Source organism: Lontra canadensis, unplaced genomic scaffold (genome assembly GCF_010015895.1).
Source record: "Lontra canadensis isolate GAN:19392208 unplaced genomic scaffold, GSC_riverotter_1.0 scaffold161, whole genome shotgun sequence".
In the NCBI taxonomy this organism is placed as follows: domain Eukaryota; kingdom Metazoa; phylum Chordata; class Mammalia; order Carnivora; family Mustelidae; genus Lontra; species Lontra canadensis.
The window spans coordinates 113,335-135,597 of record NW_022631155.1 but is presented as its reverse complement, the minus strand read 5'-3'; the positions used below and the strand labels follow the sequence as shown (position 1 = coordinate 135,597).

The window sequence follows — 22,263 nt, the reverse complement described above, 5'->3', positions numbered from 1 at the left end:
GTGTGTGTGTGTGTGTGTGTGTGTGTGTAACTAGAGGCATGGGATTGGACTGGAGCAGTCATGGCCTTTGAGATCCCAGCGTTGGCTGCCTGGCAGCCATCTTCTCACCAGTGAGTGTTCTCTGAATATGGCTTTTTGCAGGCAGTTCGATTGTTTTCTTTGTGACAGATTTCACCGTCTCCAGATAGTATCTGTTTCTCTGTTGGAAATCCATGACTTTAGTACATTGACCACTATAAAGAAAACAGGTGTAAGACCGAATACATCTAACCCAGACTGAGCACTGCTCTTGGTTTTCACGTCAGTATTGTGAGTGAATGGAGAGAGGAGCATATCCTAAGGGCTATCACAAAAGTTTCTCTTAGAAACCACTCTTCTGTTTGGCGGTGTGTGTCTTTGTCAGCCGACAGACTTCACTGTCTCGCGGTTGTGAGGTACTCGGTGCTCACCACGCTGGGGCCACTTCCTGCGGGTTTCTGATGGTCACAGACACTGGGTCCTTCCACACCTTGTCAGGGTGGCTTTCGTTTCACGGAGAAGAAGAGCTCTGTCTCCTGTTACACTCTAGCCCTCCCAGCAGCCCCTGCCCTCGCGTCACGGGGATGAGCACGTCGTCCATTTGGGGGAAACTCAGCAGCGGCAAAGAGGTTGTGTCTAGTTTGTAGCAGGGCTGGCACCAGAACCCGGGACTCCTAAGGTCTGTGCATTTTGCCACCGTACTACCACAGCGTAATGATAAGTACAGACTAACAGGACAATTGGAGCCCGTGAGCGCCATGGAAAACGCTGCAGTGCCACAGGTGTTCCTTTTGTTGTAAACGATGAGTGAAGTCATTTAACTCACTTTTCACTCTGCCTCTAATTCAAGTGTATGGTGAGTCATGGGCCCAGTCACGCCCTTGCGTCAGGAGCGGGAAGCAGGAAGCTTCCTTTAACAGCGACAGCGCTGGTTCAGCTCTTCGTGAAAACCCGCCGGGGTGGCACCCACAAAAACACGAACACCTAAGAGATGTTTCAGTCGTGTAACATGAATGTCTCTAAATATGTCTTTATGAAGAGAAAACTTCATCACAAGCGTAACCAGATTCGGAGCTGAAATGGACCAAGCATGTGATGAGCCAGTGAGAGACACACAGACACATCGGACAGAAGACATTCCCAATGTAAGTACGACATGAAAAAGATCAGCCAAAACCAGGTAAGGGGGAAGTCAAGCACACATACACTACCAGCAAACCATTGATACTAGCTGCGGGTCAAAAATTGTATTTGGTACATTTATTTAATCAATCAGTGTTGACTTTTAAGATACATATATATTTATTTAAGTTACCAGTTACTTACCGCTGTGTAACAATGTCAGAACAATGTCAGTAGTGGTTTCAACATCCGTTTCTTTGTTCATGATGCTGTGATTTGAGCAAGTGTCAGAAAAGACTTGAAGGAATTGTTAGGCCCCCCTGGAGGATCTTTGTGTAGATCTGTAGATGTTGGGTTTGACTTTTTGACTCACTTTTAATGAATGCTGACACTTCAGAAATGAAATCACACCAAGGTCAAACGTGTTTGTATCAAATGTTAATAAATTATAGACGCCCAGGAGGTGCCCTGAACCACCAGACCATCCTGGTCTTCATGCATAGCTCAGAATAAAGCCTCTAAATCGCCTCTGTTAGTTGAAGGTTAATGTGAGAGTCTGGTTGCCAAAGAAATGTAGATTTCAGTGGTTGTATCAATGGTGTTCTTTGTTGCTGGCTGACTTGATAAGAAGTAGAAGTTATAAATTTGAACTACTAAAATAAAAAGAATACTTTCATCTTACCTTATAATATATTCTATGTAAGACTTCTGAAAAGAGGCCCACTGCTAGCGACGAAGGAAAACAGAACAGGTTAAAGAAACCCAGGGGCCTAAACCATTCTCTTAGCCCAAGATCATAGTGCAATTGAAATCATTCGGTTGGCTTTCTATTCTATTCTTAAAACTCTTTCTTAAAACTCTTTCCAAGATGTTGAGTTTGTAATTTCCCTGAGTAACCCATTCTTGTGTCTCACTACCTGATTTCAGTTTGGAGTGGTTAGAACACATTTCCTTCTTATCCACTGTGCCCACTTCCTCTGCATCATCATTCGTGGCGGTAAAAAGCAAGTGGTTATCTCACACGATCTCTAACCATGTAGTATTACGGGTATGATTGGAGACATTGCCCCATCGCATACCTGACTTCTCTGAGATAAATGTCAGTTAAGTTCCCATCATTACAAAAAAGTCTCTCCCCCTCCTCCCCCATGCACATGCTCTCTCCTTCTCTCTCAAATAAATCAATAAATCTCTTTTAAAAAAAGGATTATCCACATTTAAAATCATGAAATGAAATTACACTGGACATAATAGAAAGATTATTTGATTTTTTTTAATTAGAACATCAAACTTTGAAACAACTGTAACTAGAGATGCCGGATAATATAACCAAAATAATCTGAAATCCTGTGGGATACTATCAAAACATGTCTAGTCTGAACACCTTTGGATTCAGGCAAACTTTTAGTAAACCGTGAAAAATCAGTTTGGGGAGCAGGGAGGCTTGGAGTTATCTAAAAATACTGCATTTTCCTGTACAGATGACTTGAGGAAAGGAGAAGGGGTAGCCCACATGAGGATCAAATGGAATTGCATATTTAGTTTGCCTGTGTCCTGCAGAAAGTCAAAATTTGAGTCGAAGTGCAAATTATTTACCATGGTATGATGACATGTATGTGGGAGTCATCAAAACAAAACCTAGACAGAAATGGGTTCAAGAGATCATTTGGTGTCGGGGGTGGAATGGCAAGGCTGGTTATGTCAGTAGATTATGCAGGCCCGGACCAATGATGCCAAAGCTCCAGAGCCATCTCCAGGTGGCCCGAGGGACTCCACTAAAGATGCCCGCCTGGATGGGACACCAGGTTGAAGGGGTGAATGTGTAGAAGGGACCCCGGCGCCTCCCGAGTCTCCTGCATATCGCAGTCATAGAGGTATTTAAGGACAAAGTAGAGGGGTTGGTTGACTGTTTTCTAGTCAGGAGCAGAATTGCTTTTTTTTTAATTTTTCATTTAAGATTTTGTTTATTTATTTGACAGAGAGAGAGATCACAAGCAGGCAGAGAGGCAGGCAGAGAGAGAGAGGGGGAAACAGGCTCCCTGCTGAGCTGAGAGCCCGAGGCGGGGCTCGATCCCAGGACCCTGGGATCATGACCTGAGCCGAAGGCAGAGGCTTTAACCCACTGAGCCACCCAGGCGCCCCAGAATTTCTTTTTTTTTTTAAACATCTTAATTTTATTTTATTTTTTTCATGTTCCAAGGTTCATTGTTTATGCACCATAGCCAGTGCTCCATGCAATCCGTGCCCTCCCTCATACCCACCACTAGGCTCACCCATCCCCCCCAATTCTGTCCCCTCTAAAACCTAGAATTTGTTTCTCAGAGTCCACAGTCTCTCCCCCTCCAATTTCCCCCAACTCTGTTCTCCTCTCCATCTCCTAATGTCCTCCATGTTACTCCTTGTGCTCCACAAGTAAGTGAGACCATATGATAATTGACTCCCTCTGCTTGGCTTGCTTCACTCAGCATAATCTCTTCCAGTCCCTTCCATGTTGATGCATATGTTGGGGATTCATCCTTTCTGATGGCTGAGTAATATTCCGTTGTATATATGGACCACATCTTTAATGTCTTCCGTTTCCACACTCCCAGCTCTGATGATCTTAGGGAGAGAGAATGGGGATTTGTCACCTTCAGGAAGCCCAGATATGGTTTCCAAAAGTCCCCCAGGGTGTGCCTTCAGAGGCACTTGGAGCCAGCTCAATCAGTATGCAGCAGATGCAGTTTTACACCGCCTCCCCGGTGTCAGAGTATTGAAGTGCCCGCATCTGGTGCTCTGGCCTTCCATTATCCCCAGTTAGCGGAATTGGAATGTAACTAAGAAGGGGCACAAGTTGCAAAAGCTGAAATGTAAACACCACGGCTCTTCCTGATACCTCAACTTGCTCAGGGCTCAGAGAAGGGAAAACAAGTCCTGGGCCTGGCTGATTAACAGTTTGCCGATCCTCCCTGCAACCCCTCAGGAGATCCTACCAGACAGCAACAGTCTTGGATATACTAAGGCAGGGAGTGGGTAGGCGACAAGCCTGAAGTCACGCAGCCCAGCCCTGGACTGGTTAGGGAGGGAAAGGGGCTTTGTCCTGTGAGCATAGAGACCTTGCTTTCTTCTCTGATGGTTTAAGTGGACATTGTCAGTTGAGTGGGTGGTATGTTGTTCTGTTTTGTTTCTGTTTCTTATGCCTTAGAAGTCCCAGGCCTCAGTTATTAGGAGCAAGAAGTATCGCTTTGGGGTTTTTTGTATTGTCCAGTTTTGATCGTTGGTAGTTTCATTTTTCTTCGGAGATGCCTCCTGCTCCTTTCGTTAAATGTGCAGCGTGCATGTATGAGATCATCCAGTCCAGCCACATCTATCTTGGTCTCATTTGCTCTCTCTCTTTCCTTCTTAACTGACCCCGGGAGATGAGGGTACCACTGGCGATAGAGCACGAGAAGTTCAAACAGCTAGATGCGCTTTGTAGCTTCCAGTGCTCACGTACCACCTACCACCCCTTTCTTTCTACAGGCCACTAAGTGCACAGTTATCGGAGGTTCTGGATTCCTGGGGCAGCACATGGTGGAGCAGTTGCTGGCAAGGGGCTACACTGTCAATGTATTTGATATGCGGCAGGGGTTCGACAATCCCCGGGTGCAGTTCTTCCTAGGAGACCTCTGCAGCCAACAGGTAATGCACCACCCAGCCTTGTCAGGGTTCCACAGGCCCCCAGAAGGAAACTACAGGCTTGCCCGACTCCCAGGTCAGCCACATTGTTTAAAAAAAAAAAAAAACATGTTTTTGAAAAATTTTGAAGTTACAGGAAAGAACGTAACCCACATTCGGTCAGTACAACTCTACTCTGCCATGGTACTGGGAAAGCAGCCGAGCTCTGCGCATGAGTGGGTGTGGCCATTGGCCAGGACACCTTCATTTGCAAACACAGTTGTCCACCAGCTATAGCGTACCTCCTGCTGTTGCAGAGTATTCCGTTGGCCTTGAGACAGCATGGGTCAGGGCATGGACCCCCATGCAGTTGTAAATCTGTGTACAACTTTTGACTCCCCAAAAGCTTGGGGAGTCCCCAATAATCTACTCTTGGCCAGAAGCCTTGCTGATAACATAAACAGTCAATTAGCACACATTTTGTGTGTTGTATGTGTTATATACTATATTCTTACAATAAAGTAAACTACAGAAACGAAAATGTTATGAAGAAAAACAAAAGGAAGGGAATTGAAACAAAAATTTGAAAAAGAAAACCATAAGGAAGAGAAAATACATTCATGGTACTGTACTGTATTTATGTAAAAACTACATATAAGGGGACCCGTGCAGTTCAGACCATATTGTTCAAGGGTCCCCTGTAATGCCCAGAAGTGCAATTGCTGGCTTTCAGGAGTTTTTTTCATTGAGATTTGCTTCACATTCTGTAAATTTAACATTTTTAAAATATACAACTCAGTGGTTGTTAGTGTATTCACAGAGTTGTGTGACAATCACTTCTATCTCATTCCAGAACATTTTTGTCCACCAAGAAGAAAATCCCAGGCCCATTAGCAATCGTTCCCCATTTCCTCTACTACCCTCCCAGCCACTGACAAGCACTCCTCTCCTGTCTCTCTGGAGGTGCCTATCTAAGTGGAGTGATGCGATATCTGTCCTTTTGTGACTGGCTTCTTTCACGGAGCATCACGTTTGCAGGCTTTATCTGTGTCATAAGGGTATTAACATTTTGAATTTTATTAGATGTTGCCCTATTGCTCAGCAAAGCTGCTATGCCAATTTTCCATTCACACCAGCAGCGTGGTAGGTAGGATCGCCATTATTGTACGTCTTTGCCAACATTTGATGTAGTTAGACTTTCTGGTGTCACCATTCTGAAAGGTGTAGAATGGTACCTAGGTGAGGCTTACAGGCATGTGCCCTCCCTGTTCAGGATGCCAGGCTCTGCTCTTTGTTGATGGTCTGTGAGGTTGCCTGTCAGTGACCTTTGTCCATTTGTGTTTGGCTTACCTTGTTTTTCTTATGGCTCTGTAATTCCTTTCTATCTGGAATGCTGTGTCACAGATAGCTTCCCTTAGCCCATCAGTGACCTTTTTTTCTTGGCTTTGGCATCCTTTACTATGGTTTTGTTACTTTGAATTTTAAGATACGGCTTCCCCTCCAGGCTGTTTTCCCTCCCACACTGCCCACGCCTCTGAGCCTGGAGATGGGGTAGAAGTCTTCCTTGTTTGTCATTGCCACTTCCTCACTGCCCTGAGGTCCCTCTGGCTGTGTGGGGGATGCGGCAGATTGTACATACCCCAGTGCCCTTCCCTGTGACAGTCCTCCATGGGCACCTGCTCCCTTTCCCAACTTTCCCAGGTGGCTCCTTCTCATTTCTTAGTGATTTTAGTTCCTGGCTGAGGTCAGCCTTGTCATAATTGCTGATGAGCTCAGTATTCACACACATGACCCTGCCAGTACTCTCGCCTCACCTCTCCTTGGCCTCCTCTCATTCTTGGCCTCCAGGCCTGTTGTCATCCCCCGCCCCAGAGCCTGTTGTCACCAGTAAATGTGTCCTCTCCACGATCTCACTTGCAGGCCCTCCGCTCTGAGCAGCACCTACTGTCTTTCTAGTTCAGGCCCTCTAATACCTGCGCTGTACCAGACATCGGGCTCCTTGCCACTGCCCTTCACCCCGTTTGTGTCCTCACTGCCTTGAAGTCCATGACTGACTCACTGTCTTGCATAACACTTAGCCGCCTTGCCTCTTTCTTCTTGTCTCTATCGTCAGTCAGGGCGCTCCAAAGAAACAACCAGTAAGGTGCGTGTGTATGTAGACAGAGGAAGTGGCTGGGGGGCTGGCGATAGAATGAGATTTAATGAAAGAATTTGGCTCGTGTGATTGTGGGGCTGGCAAGACCAATTTGCAAGGCAAGCCAGCAGGCAGGAGACTTGGGCGAGACGTGCTGCTACAGTCCTGAGGCAGAATTTTTTCTTACAGAAACCTCAGGGTTTGCTCTTAAGGCCTTTTGAGTGAGTAGATGAAGCGTACCCAGAGGACGGAGGACACTCTCCGGTCCTTAAAGTCAGCTGATGACAGGTGTCAACCCCAGCTGTGAGATACCTTTGCAGCAGTACCTAGACCAGTGTTGGATGGAATAACTTCCTCGGCGTAACCCCAGCCATGTTTAAATCTGATTCTCCTTCCTCCCTGGGAGCCTCTGGGCAGCTGAACGGGGCTGGAGAAGAAAACATAAGGTTTCTGCCTCTTTCTACTGACCATGGCCTTCAGCCAGCCCCACTGGGGATTCTGGTCTTCTTCTCCCGCATCAGCAATGGGTCCTTCTCCACCCAGTCATAGCCAACAACACGCAGACACATTGCAGAATCACCCATCTTAAGAAAGCAAAATACCCTGATGTGTGCTCCCACTTCTCTCCACCGTCACAGGAGAGCTCAAAGAGCCATTTGCCCTTGCCGCCTGTGATTGCTTCATTCCACTGTCTGTTGCAAGCACTCCCATGAGGTTGTCACCAGCAACCCCTGTCACAGCCACCGAGGACCTGGAGGCAACCAGATCCAGTGGCCAAGCCTAGGACACCCCACTTGCCCATTTCTCCTCCTGCCATTCTGCCTCATTAGCTCTGTAATATCTGAATGTAGCAGGCTCCAGAGCTCACTGCTTACATCTCTTTCCTTCTCTGAGCACACTTGGTGTCCAAGCGAAGCCCTCCGTCCCCGGCTCACAGACGAAGTACAGTGTCGGGGCTGACAAGCTCCAGCTTGAGATCTGCAGCCTGTAGCTCTGCTGGACTCGTGTCCATCCAGCTGCCTGCTGGACATCTCTGTGTGGATACATAATAGACATTTGTACTTGCCCTGTTCACAGTTCACAGTTCAGCTCCTGGTTCCCTGCTGCGAGTTCCCGCCCCCACTACAGCGAGTCCCCGCCCCCACTACAGCGAACCTACTAAAGTCCTGTCTGTCTCAGTAAATGGCCCACTCTGTCCTCCCAATTGCTTTGTCCAAAAACATTAGATTTAGGGGCACCTGGGTGGCTCAGTGGGTTAAGCCTCTGCCTTCGGCTCAGGTCATGATCTCAGGGTCCTGGGATCGAGTCCCACATCGGGCTCTCTGCTCAGCGGGGAGCCTGCTTTCTCCTCTCTCTCTGCCTGCCTCTCTGCCTACTTGTGATCTTTGTCTGTCAAATAAATAGAATCTTAAAAAAAATAAAAAATAAAACCAGGCTTCTTCATATTAAAAAAAAAAGAAAACATTAGATTTACCCTTGATTCCTTTCTCTTGTACCCTCCATCTCATTCATCAGCAGATTGTGTCCATTGAACTCTCAGAATAGATCCCCAGTCCAGCGACTTCTCACTCCTTCCTTTGTTACCGTGCTGGTCCCAGCCACCACCTTGTTAATGCGTGAGTCAAATCGTGATGCCCCTCTGTTCAGAAGCCTCCAGTGGTCCATTTCTGTTTAGCGTAAATGTATAGGCCCTTATCATCACCTTCGAGGCCCTGCATGATCAGCCTCACTCCCTCTCTGGCCTCACCCTGTCCTATACTCATTCAGTGCTGCAGGCACGCTGGCCTCTTTCCTACTCCTCAAACTCACCAACTGTGTTTCTGCCTCAGGACCTTTGTACTCACTGCTCTTTCTGCCAGGAGTGCTCTTTGTGAACCACAGAGCTTGCTCCCTAAATTTGTTTAAGTCTCTCCAGATCACCTTTATTCTACCTGAGCTTTCTGTATGACACTTGGTACTACCTGATGTACCCTATGTCTGCTGGTTTCTCCGCCCACCGCCCCCACAGAAAATAAGCTCCATGAAGGCAGGGATATTGTCTCTTCAGATCACTGCTGGGTCCCCTCAAAGGACATGAGGCTCCATAGCAAATTTCAGCTTCCCTCCCAACTGCTCCTGTGATGGTGTTGCTAGTATTTGTTTACAGATTTGTTGTAAACACAAACTCAAAGCGAGACCCGCTACCATGGTGTGTTGCTCTCAGGCACCTGCAGAGACAAGGAGAGAGTCGCCCTTAACCAGGGCCAGAGTTTGCCAGACCAGCTTGGTGAAGACAGACATGAGCAAGGCCGAGACCGCCATGATGGATCATGAAGTCCAAACTCAGGAGGCCATGAAGAGGGTGAAGGACATTCAGAAATGGGTGTGAAAGTTACCGCTTGGGTTTTCTGCCATATTCTTGAGTTCATTCATCAGTACTTCTTATTCCCCATTTCTTTCTCCCAGGTTCCTTCCTCTTCTTCCTGAAGCATTTCCTTTAGCATCTCTCACTGAATATCTGGGCACTGAGCTGAGTCCTCATGTGCCTGAGAATGTCTTTATTTCACCCTCTCATAAATGCTGATTTGCTGGGAGAGGTGCGGAATTTTAGGTTCATAATTATTCCTCCCGGTGCTCAATCTGATCATCATTCCTTTGAGGGTCAGCTGGGTTTCCTCTCGTGCCTTTTAGGATTTTCTTTTTTATCCCATGTGTTTTGTAGAGAATATGTCTAGGTCTGTATTTTAGTTTTATATTTAAAACCTACTCAACAGCTAGTGGGCCTTAAAAATCTGAGGACTCATGCCTTTCCTCATTTCTGGAAAATTCTTCAAATATTGACTATACCTCCATTCTCTATTTTGTTTCTTTCTGGAAGCCTTACCGGACATACAGTAGAGTCTTCATTATAATCTACATGTCTGTTAGTTTCTCCCTCATATGTTCTTTCACTTTCTGTCTTTGTAATATTTTATAGGTTTCCTGTTTCGTGTCCAGTCATGGAGAGTCTTGCTTCACCTGTATCCCCACACCACCCTCAGATTATTTTGAAGCCAATCCTAGGCACCATTATCATTTTTTTTATAAATATTTCAGTATTTGTCTCTAAAAGATAAGGAGTCTTTTTAAAGATTTACTTATTAATTTGAGGAGGAAAGAGCATGAGTGGGGGAGAGGCAAGAGGGAGAGGGAGAGAATCTCAGGCAGACTCCACACTGAGCATGGAGCCCAGGGAGCTTGATCTTCCGACCCCAAGATGAGACCTGAGCCAAAACCAAGAGTCTGATGCTTAACTAACTGTACCCAGGTGCCCCCTCCCTTTTTGCAAGACTTAAAGGAGCCGTTTTTTTGCATTTTTAAAATATTTATTTATTCACGAGGGACGGGGGCGCAGAGGCAGAGGGAGAAGCAGATTCCCCATGGAACAGGGACCCCGATGCGAGACTCGATCCCAGGACCCCGGGATCATGACCTGAGCTGAAGGCAGTCACTTAACCGACTAAGCCACCCAAGTGCTCCTTAAAGGAGCCTTTTTAAAAACACAATTCCATGACTACACCTAAAACACTCTGACAATTCCTTTATCTCCAACCTGTGTTCAAATATCCCTGAATGTCTAATAAGAATTTTTATGTAGATTTTTTTCCAAATAAGGAGCCAAAAAGGTGAAGACATTGAAGTTGATTGACCTAGTTAAGTCTCTCCTATATGTTCCCCTTCCCATTTTGTTTGTCGAATAACCGATATTTAGTTAAAACTGTGCTTATTGTCCTACAACATTTCCCAGGGACTAGATTTCACAGATTGCATCCCCATGGTTTTGTTTGCTATGTCCCTCTGTCCTCTGGTGTTCTCTCCAAACTGGAAGACCTAGGACTGCACTGTCCAGTAAAGCAGACTTAGAATAGAAAAAGGGGATATAGATAACTCATAAATGCTTTTTCTATCGATTACATGTCGAAGTGATAATATTTTGGATAATCTTATCTTAAAATATGTTATAATTATTTTCATCTGTTTCTTTTTACTTTTTTGATGTGGGTCCTACTAAATTTAAAGTCACAGCTGTGCCTTGTATTACTATATTTCTAGTAGACTAAAAGCTGGATATGACTTTGGTTCCATTTTTTCTTCTGGGGCACCAATAGCAATCAGCGTTATCTAATGCTCAGATTTTCATTGCTAGACACAATTGCCCATAGAAGAAAACAGGGCTCCCATTCAGGACTCTGAGCGGGGGTGGTCCAAGTGAGCCTGAAACGCTTTCTTAGGACAGAATTAGGAAGTACTCATGGGCACCTGGGTGGCTCAGTCCATTAAGTGTCCGACTCTTGAACTCAGCTCAGGTCTTGATCTCAGGGCTGTGATTTCAAGCCCTACATTGAGCTCCATTCTGAACATGGAGCCTACTTTTTTTAAAACGTGTTCAAAAACTAATGGGAACATACCAAAAGAATGCAAGAACCAACTTCAAGAACCCCTACTAGCCAAATTTGGGACGTTTTAAGCCTCACAATAGACAATAGTAGTGGATTGTAATGCATTGAATAAAATAAGAATCCATGTGTCCATGGAAATGCTAAAAAGAAAAATTATATAGAGGAATATAATCTACATTACATATGTAGATAATGTACAATTACATATGTAGATAATAAATTCTACATTACATAATGTAGAATATAATCTACATTACAGAGGAATGTCAACTAATAAAAGTAAAAATTAGGATTTTACCATTTTGCAACCAGTATGTTAATAATTGTTCCAGGCAAGAATCATCACTGAATGTTCCAGATTCAAAGAAACAGAAGAGATAGGAGGACTAAATGTAATATGATCTGTGACTGGATCCTGGATCGAAATATAAAAATGCCTTTAAAGGACATTATTGGGACAATGGGGGAAATTTGTATATAGACTGATTATTGGAAAAGAGTGTCCTATCCTGTAACCTTTCTTGTATGTGATCATTATTTAGCAGTATTTAGGAAAATGTCTTTGTTGTTAGAAGATACGTAGTGAAGAGCTTAGAGGCAAAGTGGCACATTGCCTGCAGCTCACTCTCTAATGGTTTCAAAAAAAATCATATGTCCATTATCTACACAAAGACAATTATGGAAAAATATTGATAATCATTGAATCTAGGCACGTAATTCATGATTGTCTTTCTTTTAGTAATGTGAATCTATTGATGGTCATTCTTAGATCTTATTACCGAATGAACGTTTCAGAAAATGGTGACATGCTATCTTTCTTTAATTGATTCAGTTCTTTGCTTGGCCTTACCTTTACTCATTAGTTTATAGAACAAATTCTTATTCTTACTGGTGATCAAATTGTCCCTTCTTGGGACAGTGAGAGCCTCTTCAGGTTAACTCTTGAGTTCAACAGGACCCCAGGAGTCTTGGCTAGCGTCCTTACTTTGTGATTTGACAAGGTGTTCCTGGCTTTTCTTGTCTATTTCCTGACCCAGATCTGCAGTCAGCCATTGCTCCCAGGAGTTTTGGTTCCTTTTAGCAGTAAATCAAATGGACATGTTTTCCTTCCCTTTCAGATTGCTGTTCTATATCTATTTTCACAGAAAGGAATACTCCTTGTATTGGCTATTTGCACTGCCTTTCATGGTATGGAACTTTTTCATGTGATTCATAGTTTGTATCTATTTTCCCAAGACTTTTACCCCCAGGTGTCTTGTATTGTCACACTCCCCCACCCCCATGGTGCACAGAGGTACAGATATTACCTTCTTCTGGATCCCACAGGTTTCTAAAGCCCTAACACAGTTTTTATTGGGGACTAGTCAATGGAGAGAGGCAATTGAAGGGACAGCATGGTTCCCATCCTAGGTACTTAGTTTGACTCTTTTACAATGAGATGTATTTTCATGTTAATTACAATGAGATGTATTTTCATGTTAATTACAAAATTATAAAAGGGCAAGACACCTACGTGCCACAGATTGGACAGTGGGAATGTGAGGAGGCTGTTTACTTGTCTAAAGCGGGAGTGATTTTTTTTTGTCTTTGTTTGCTTTTCCAGGATCTGTACCCAGCTCTGAAAGGTGTAAGCACAGTTTTCCACTGTGCATCACCCCCACCATCCAGTAACAACAAGGAACTCTTTTATAGAGTGAATTACATTGGCACCAAGAATGTCATTGAAACTTGCAAAGCGGCTGGGGTTCAGGTAAGGGGAAAGCTGAGTGAGTGCTGTCAGGAGCATGTCATGGCCCTTTCTAAGTGTGGGAGCCAGGATTCTTCTTGTTCTCTTCCTGGGCCTAGCCAGGCTTGCTTCCTAAAGTGTTAATGCAGATTCTAGAAACTGAGTCCTATTTGCTGCTGGGCCAACGTGAGCTGCATGTCAATAGGCCATTTAAGGACCCTAAGGCTTAGTCTTTGGTTAAAGAGCCATAAAAGTGTCGATATTGCTTTTATTTTTTATTGTGGTTAAATAAATGTCATACAATTTACCATTTTAACCATTTTTTAAAAGATTTTATTTATTTCCTTATTTGACAGAAAGAGTGGGAGATCACAGGCAGGGGGAGTGGCAGAGGGAGGGTCAGAGAGAGAGGGAGAAGCAGGCTCCCTGCTGAGCAGGGAGCCCAACACGGGGCCCTGTTAAGGCCCCTGGGATCATGATCTGAGCCGAAGGCAGTCGCTTAAGCAACTGAGCCCCCCAGGCGCCCCTTAACCATTTTTTAATTTACAGCTCAGTGGCATCAAGTGCATTCATATTGCTGTGCAAACATCCCCACCGTCCTCCTGAACTTTCATCTTCTCAAACTGAAACTCCATCCCCATTAAGCATCAGCTCCCCACCCCCTCCTCTCCAAGCCCTTGGTACCTACCATCCTACATTCTGTTTCCATGAATCTAGAGATGTCAAAGAAGTGGACTCATACGGTATCTGTACCTTTCTGACTAACTTACTTCATTCAGTGTGATGTGTTCTAGGCTCATCCGTGCTGTACCGTGTCTCTGAATTTCCTTCTTTTTTTTTTAACCGCTGAATAATGTTTCATTGAGTGGATAGACCACATTTTGTTTAGCCATTCATCCACCAGTAGACATTTGGGTTGTTTCTACTTTTGAGAAAGTACTGTGCATCGTGCTGCCAGGAGCATGCCTGTGTCGATACCTGCTCCCGTCTCTGCTTGCAGTTCTTTTGGGTAAAGACCCGGAAGTGGAATTCCTGGGTCAGACAGTAATTCTGTGTTTAACCTTTCAAGGAACTGCCATACTGTTTTCCAGACTTTGCCTCTATTTTCAAGCTATTTACTTTTCACCAATAGAAACCTGTTATAACTCAGACCTGAGGAGCTATACATTTCTACCACATGCTTTGTTACAAATGCGGGTTCTCGGCTCACCCTTATGGGGTCCCCGGCGTCATCAGCTGGCCCAGCAAGAACATCTGAGGAAGAAGCTCTAAAGGGCTCAGTGCCCTGGAAAGGAAGGATCAGGGTCAAAACCACCCCTTATGCTTTGCAAATGGCAAGGAACTTTGCCCTGCAGTTGTCACCTGATTTGCTCCTGGATAGCTAACCGGGAGCTACTAATGTCACTTAAGAGGTGAGGAAATAGCCCTTTGCTAGTAAATGAAAGAGGTGGGACTCAGATCAGACTCTCTGATGGCAAATCCCGGCCTCCTTAGTCTACACCATGCTTGTGTAACTAGAGTTTGGAATTTTCTGGCTGCTGTTTTTTAAATGGAATAACCTTGTTATCCAGAAAAGATTCAGGAATGACATAGCACCCATATAATCATCACAGCATTTCAGTAACGTCACCGGTGGAATTGAAGTTCTATGTGTATCCATTCTCGAGGCCTTTGCTGTCCTTGCCCACCCCTGGGGAACCAGTGTTCTTAATCCGGATTTATCGTTGCTGTTTTGCTCCAGGTGCAGCCACAATATAAGTTATCAGTTTCTATAAAGTTAAAAACTTTATAGAAATGATATCTTGACTCTATCTTCCTGCAACTTGCTTTTTTCCCCCAATGTTATGTTTTTGAGACTTACCCATCTCGTGCTCCCTCTATCCCTCCCTCCCTCTCTTTCTCTCGAATGAAAAGAAAAAGGAAAAAAATGGCTTTCATGTTGTATTTAGGAATCATTTGATAAGAGTAACATCAAAAGATTATTTGATTTGGGGTTTTTTCCCCAAAGGTTTAAAGCGTTACTTTGCACATTTAAATCTTTAATCCACCAGGAATTTGCGTTTCTATATGGTCTGAGGTACCGATTGAATTTTTGTTGCTTGGCACCATTTATCCCGCGATCCATCCTTTCCACCCGCCCAGCGCCCCGTCCTGCACACCGCAGGCATCGGTGCCTCGCATGGGTCTGTTGCAGTACTCTCTTCCACCCGGTCGGCCTCCGCCTGCGCCCGTGCCACCGCGCTCTGCCCTCACAAGCAAGCCATAGGATGAATCTCAGTAACTGCTGGGACAAGCCACCCCCAGCTGTGTTCTTCAGAATCTGCCCGGCTGTTCTTAGCTCTCTGCTCATGCATCTAAATTGTAGAATCAGCCTGTCAAGTTCCTCTTGGAATCATTACTGTAACTGCATCAAATTTAAAGGCAGTTTGGGAGAGCACAGATACCTTGCCGATACTGAGTCTCTGTATCCATAGACACATCATCTCTTTCTCTCTCGTGAATGCCTTTTAATACTTTACCCTTTACTTTAGAAGGGTTTTGCACATCCTCTGTCAAGTTTATCCCTCTGTACCTAATTTTTGGTTATTGAAGTAATATCTTTCATATTACATTTTTAATTGCTAACGCATAGAAACACAGTTGGTTTTTGTATATTGATTTTGTACTCCCCAGAACTGTAAAATTTTCTATATGTTCATAATGTTTTCTACGTAGACATTTCCAACAACTGTGAATGGTGATAGTTCTGTCTCTTCTTTCCAAATTATTCCTTGTTTGTCTTAACCCACCGTGCCTGCTAGGACTTCAGTACAATGTCGAATAAAAGTGGTAAAGCTATGATTCGAGCTAATGGTGTTCAGTATTGGGCGCCGCCCTTAACCAGAGGGAAGCGGAGACCCTCGTAGGAAATCAGTATGTATAAATGAGACTACTAAAAATAATAATGGTAAAGGAGAACAACTTTGAGGCATTTGGGGGTTTTTTTAAGATTTTATTTATTTATTTGACAAAGAGAGAAATCAAAAGTAGGCAGAGTAGCATGTGGATGAGGGGGAAGCAGGCTCCCTGCTGAGCAGAGAGCACAATGCTGGGCTCGATCCCAGGACCCTGAGATCATGACCTGAGCTGAAGGCAGAGGCTTAACCCTCTGAGCCACCCAGGCGCCCTCAATTGGGCATGTGTACATGTGCTGACATGCCAGGGTTGGCCTTAGAATCACAAAGCATCTCTTTGAGACAGACATGACCCTTGGAGTTTGTGGGCTATCCTTTTCCCTTGGGGAATCATTCCCATACTGAGATACCACAAATAATGGAAGTCCGTACCATCTCTCAGTAGTGATAGCAGACAAAAAAGGTGAAATCCACTGTTTTAGAATGTAATAGAATGTGTGTCAAATCCACGTAGCTACAGAAGAAGGTGAGCTTTGAATTATTTTAAGAAGGCCTGAAAAGCAATAAATCATTTATATGGTTACAAAGTGGGCCATTTGATTTTGTTTCATGTATGACCATCAGCTTCTTTAAATAGTGATCATTTCTTGTATTTTTTAAATCTTCCTTTCTCTTCTGCCAGAAACTCATTTTAACCAGCAGTGCCAGTGTCATTTTTGAGGGTGTCAACATCAAGAATGGAACTGAAGACCTCCCTTACGCTGTGAGACCGATTGACTATTACACGGAGACAAAAATCTTACAGGAGAGAGTATGTACCCGAGAACTGGTTGAGTGACAAGCAAGTTCCATGAACATCTGGATGGTTTAGATTTTTCAGAAAAGTATTTATGCCGTTAATGTTCTCAAGCCTGCATACCTAACTGGGGAAGTGAACTTTGGGGCTGAAATTCAACTTTAAAAACGATGCCAATAGCTTAATGTGACCAGACAGGGGTCTGAGTATTGTACAGGAAGTACCTCGTTTAAGCTTCACAAGGAGCCCGTAAGGGAGACACTGTCGGCAGCAGCAGGTTATGCCGGAGGACAGTTGATGCGCAGGGATTCAGTTGCATCTTGAGGCCGTGCCGCTGGGAGGGGCCCGAAACCACAGGGCCTCCAGGCCACGCAAGGTCAGCAGTTGCCGTAGAAATCAGAGGCAATTTATGCTGACCCCGGGCACACAGGCAGAACTTGGGCTTAACACACAAGTGTTTTCATTTGAACACGCCTTCCTAGGGGCACTCTTGCCCCCCTCCCTTATTTAAGTTAAACCATGAAAGGATCTTGCTTTATTTTAAGGAAAAGTACTTGGGAAGGTAGTGATTCCCACTTGGCAGGCCCACTTTGCCAGGGAGGACCTGGTTCTCATAGCAGTCCGCGTTGAGTAATGGGCACCAGGCCTTCGGACTCCAGAGCAGCCGGCCCCAGCACTAGCGTCCAAGGAGAATATTACTGTAAGGACAGACTCACTTGAAGGCCATGGATGCCTGTGGGCCACAGACAACTTGCCTTAGCTGGGGAAGCTGCGAGTGCCTCTCCCAGGTGTTTGCAGCATGTCCCACATCGAGCTAGAGCTTAGTGCTTGCTTGGCGTGAATTCCTCTGAGCTGCCCGAGAGCCAGTTGCCTCCCATCTGTTTGCTGTCACTCCAGGTCAGAAAGTTCCAGAACTCATCTGCAGGCAGGCACAAGGGCCTCCCCAATCCAGGGGCAGAAGCCTGGCCTTTTGTAAGTCAGAGTCCCGTTTCCAGGTTCTGCCACCCTGTTCCTGGGAGCACAGGGAGCTTTCCAGAGCTCCCACCTGTGAGGACTTAACCCGGAAGCACCGAGGCTGTTGCCGGGCCTCGTGTACTTTGATTCAGGCACCGAGACTCCCACCTCCTGTGCTCAGGAGCTGCAAGGGACAGCCATGGCTCAGACCATCAGTGTCTCACTTGCCTTGACGTTGGGTGCCTGATGGTAAACTCAGTCAAGTAGCTTAACATCACTGGAACTAAAATGTACACAGGAATTTTGTCACCATAGAGTAGAAATCCTAGGTGAGGCATTACAGTAAGTGTCCTTATCAAGCACGTACTTCCTGAGTCAAGTGACATAAGTCATGTTATAAGTGCACAGTCCCATCTAGGTAGGAATTGTCATGGTCACCATTTTGACCAATAACATAACAAATCATATAGGATGTTTTGTTACTTTTGAGGCAAAACCTCTTTGTACTTTAATCCCTTAAGTTCTGGTTTGTCCACTGAGCCTCACAGGACACATCTTAAAGAATTGACCTGTTTCTCCCAGACCGTTTACCTTCTCAGCCCCTTCTTCCTGGCTCACTTGGGTTCATCAGAGTCCCTTCCTAGGGGGTGGCACTCAGAACTGACCAGAACAGCTCAGGACTGGTGTGAACTAGCACATGGAACTTAAGGCAAGAAGGGCAGAGGCTCATGGCTAACTCATTGCCTGGAACCCTCAGATCTTTTCCACAGACTGCGGCCAAGGCTCATCTTCCCCTGACTGCATTTGTGCATTTTAGTCTTTGAACCCAACCCCAGGCCTTTCTCTTTGATCATGCCGTTGTTGTTGTTGTTTTAAGTAGGCTCTGTGACCGATGTGGGGCTTGAACTCAAAGCCCTGAGATCGACAGTCACATGGTCTACTGACTGAGCCAGCCAGGGGCCCCTGATCATACTGGTTTTGACCCAGCTGTGTCTCCCGTAGGTGGATGGGATAGAGAAGTAGCCCCAAATTATACCAGAGCAGAAGTCAGCCTCTGTGTCCCCTGACATGCCCCTTCTGCTCCTTTACAGGAAGTCCTGGGTGCCAATGATCCCAAGGGGAATTTCTTAACCGTGGCCATTCGCCCTCATGGCATTTTTGGCCCAAGGGACCCCCAGTTGGTGCCCATTCTCATCGAGGCAGCCAGGAGGGGCAAGATGAAGTTCATGATTGGGTAAGTTGGCCCACAGTTGGTCTTCTCCCTGGCCCCTAACAAAGATCAGTCTTGTTTGGTTAGCTCTTATCTAATGCTGCCTTCTCTGCTGCCCTCTGTGTGGGTTTCTGGCGGCTGCCCCCAACAAATGACCACAAACCGAGGGGCTTAAAACAACAGAGATTAATGCTTTCTCAGTTCTGGATGCAAGAAGTCTGAAATGAAGGTGTTGGCAGCATTGGTACCTTCTGGAAACAGAGGGAAAATCTGTTCCAGGCCTTCCTCCCAGCTTCTGGTGGTGGCAGCCGTCTTTGCTGTTCCTTAGCTTGTAGACAAGTCACTCTAATCTCTGCCTCCACCCGCACATGAGCCATCTTTCCTGTGTGTCTGTATCCAAATTTGCCTCTTACAAAGATACCAGCCATTGGATTTAGGGCATACTCGACCCCAGTATGACTTCACCTTAACTTGGTCACATCTTCAGAGATGGTATTTCCGAAACCCTATTTCCAAATAAGGTCACATCCAAATGTTCTAGGGAGACATGAATTTGGGTAGGACACTGTTCAACTTAGTACCTCATCATGTAGCCTGAGAAAATATGTATGTCCCTTTTTGAAAATTGAGGAAATAGGCCCCGGGAGGGGGGAGAGACTGGCACAGGGTCAAGGGCCAGGCCTTCAACTCCCCTTGGATCTAGGAAGGCCTGTAGAGGTGTTCACATTCCTTCTCCAGGAAAGTGCGGGTGGCGAGGCCTTTGTGGGTGCTGACAGCACGTGGCTGTTTCCCCAGTACATCTTTGCTTCCTTTCTTTTTTTGCCTTGCTACCTTGCCTCCCTGCCTATAGCTTTGCCCCCCTGCTGCCCTGTCTTCTTGCTTTGAGGGATTAGAAAGAGATGGTAGAAAAGTGTGAGGCCAAAGCAAGCCCTTAGCCCTGAGTGTCCTAGGGGGAGCTGAAGATGATTTACAGCTCAGATAGAAGTCTAGAGCAGGGAGTACCTGTATATGCCATGCCAGGATGGGCAGGCAGGGGACCGGGCTTTCAGACTCGTCACTTGGCCCTTACATCTCCCTCTGAGGGCCCCAGGAATCCTGGTCCCTTAACCGTGCCTCGTCTGCTTGCAGAAACGGAGAGAACTTGGTGGACTTCACCTTTGTGGAGAACGTGGTACATGGACACATCCTGGCTGCAGAGCACCTCTCCCGAGATGCAGCTGGGAGTGGGAAGGTAGGGCACCTGCTCCTCCTGCCCCAAGCACAGTTGCCTGTCTTCGGACTGTGTGTCCCTGGGATTGGATCCATTGGCTGATGGCCTTCATGCTTCTGCATCCTGGCCGATCTGCTTTAGGACCCCTTCGCTCCCAGGCTGATGCCCTGTGGGCGGGAGTGTGGTGAATTACAGTGCCTCATCCCTCAGGACAGCCCACATCCAGAGCCAATGAGCCAGGATTGACCAAGCGTTCGGGGCCTATTTCTCCAGGCCACGTGACCTGGATGCCCACTGTGGACATGACCGCTCCAGCAGGGTCCCATGTACATTTGGTGGGGTGCTTGCTACTCACCTTCCCTCCCCGTCATTCTGAAAATCTCGTATTTTCTCCCCCACTGCCCACCCTTGCTCATGCCTCTCACCCCTCCGGAGGGGTGGATGTATCTCAGTCTCCTGGCGTTTGGCACCTGGTGCACAGGACAGACATGTCGGGAAGAGGCTCTCATGAGGAGAGGGGAGAGCACAGTAGGGCCCCCTCGCCCTCTCCTCCCACTCATAGGGCCCCCCCCTTCCTTGTTTCTCACTGCTACCTTTGGAACCCCCTCTTTGGATCTCATTTTTCTCCTGGGCCTCTGCTGTTTTCCCACTCCTGGGACACTTAGGGTGGTGGGGGTCGGTCTTTATGTTTCAGACCAAATACAGCACAGTTGAGAAATGGTGTGTGACCTCTTGTTGCATCTGAAGATAAGGAGTTTCACCACGATTAACATGATTATTAAATTAAATTAACAAACATACCTTCCTGAGTGCAATCTAAGCTTCACCTAAAAATCCTGCCCCACAGAGAAAACTCACCTTTCCTGTCTGCACCTTAAGGCTGCCCATAGCTCCCAATCAGAAAAGCCTCTCTGCTGCTGGCTGACGTTTGCAGATCAGAGATGCTGGGTGGGCCGGTGGGGAGAGGCCACTAGCTTCCCAAAATACTGGTCCCAGCCTGAGTCATCAGCTTACGCCTGAGCTCCAAGTTCCAAGTGTGTTCTGCCCACCTCTCCAGCTAGGGAGCATTTCCTAACTTCTTGTTCTCTCTCCAGGCATTTCACATCACCAATGACGAACCCATCCCTTTCTGGACATTCTTGTCCCGCATCCTGACAGGCCTCAACTACGAGGCCCCCAAGTACCACATCCCCTATTGGGTGGCCTACTACCTGGCCCTCTTGCTGGCCCTCCTGGTGATGGTGATGCGTCCCGTCATCCAGCTCCAGCCCACTTTCACACCGATGCGTGTCGCACTGGCTGGCACGTTCCACTATTACAGCTGTGAGAGAGCCAAAAGGCTCATGGGCTACCGGCCACTGGTCAGCATGGATGACGCCATAGAAAGGACCGTGCAGAGTTTTCGTTACCTGCGGAAGGTCGACTGATGCAGCCCGGAGACTGGACCCACTTCAGTGCATTCCCCAGCCACCAGCTCCTCTGTGGACCCACAAACTAACATCCTTCAAGGGTGGAGGAAACAGCTGGCATTTCTCCCGTTGTCAGATTGGACTGGAATTTCTTAAAGCAGGCAGCTTCGAATTCTGCTTTTTGGTGTTCTCTCCCTGTCCCCCCCAACCCGCCAGGTTACTTAGCATTCCAGCGTCCTACATAATCGAAGCTGTAGGGGAAAAACAATCCATTTGCTAATCGATGTTGGGAAACTAGATTTACTTCTGTGCAACGCAGTACTAGAGTAGAAGCCACAGAAGAAAGGCAGGAGTTTCAAACACATGGTGAAACTTCAGAGAGATGCAGAATGTAAAGCAAACACTTTTTAAAAGCTTAAATAATTGTCACCCCTCACCCCATCAGCCCCTAGTGGGAACTGACCACTGGTTGACCTCCTCCTTCTCTGCTTCCGTGTTCTCTGCCCAGTACAGCTGGTGTGCCTGCTTCCATTGTTCTTTCATAAAACACTCTTTCGTGGACACGTCTTTCTTTTTTTTTTTTTTCCTGAAAGATTTTATCCACTTATTTGCCAGCGGGTGCAAGAGGGAGAGAGAGCACAAGCAGGGCTAGTGGCAGGCAGAGGGGGAAGCAGGCTCTCTGATGAGCAGGGAGCCCAATGCGGGGCTCGATCTCAGGACCTCAGGATCATGTCCT

At 46.2% G+C, this 22,263-nt stretch overlaps 1 protein-coding gene across 2 annotated transcripts in view; it reads left to right on the top strand.

Moving 5' to 3' along the window:
- Positions 1-21,987, top strand: part of NSDHL (NAD(P) dependent steroid dehydrogenase-like) — a 30,197-nt gene extending 8,210 nt beyond the window's left edge. The window contains exons 2-8 of one of the 2 annotated variants that reach the window (XM_032845244.1): positions 1,058-1,163; positions 4,642-4,800; positions 12,932-13,078; positions 16,631-16,759; positions 18,790-18,932; positions 20,037-20,139; positions 21,213-21,987. In XM_032845244.1, coding sequence (XP_032701135.1) covers positions 1,058-1,163; positions 4,642-4,800; positions 12,932-13,078; positions 16,631-16,759; positions 18,790-18,932; positions 20,037-20,139; positions 21,213-21,545 — 1,120 coding nt within the window. In that variant the 3' untranslated portion in view covers positions 21,546-21,987. Of the gene's footprint in view, positions 1-1,057; positions 1,164-4,641; positions 4,801-12,931; positions 13,079-16,630; positions 16,760-18,789; positions 18,933-20,036; positions 20,140-21,212 lie in introns of those variants that run through there. The other variant, XM_032845245.1, reaches the window with a different exon arrangement.
- Positions 21,988-22,263: the final 276 nt, after the last annotated feature.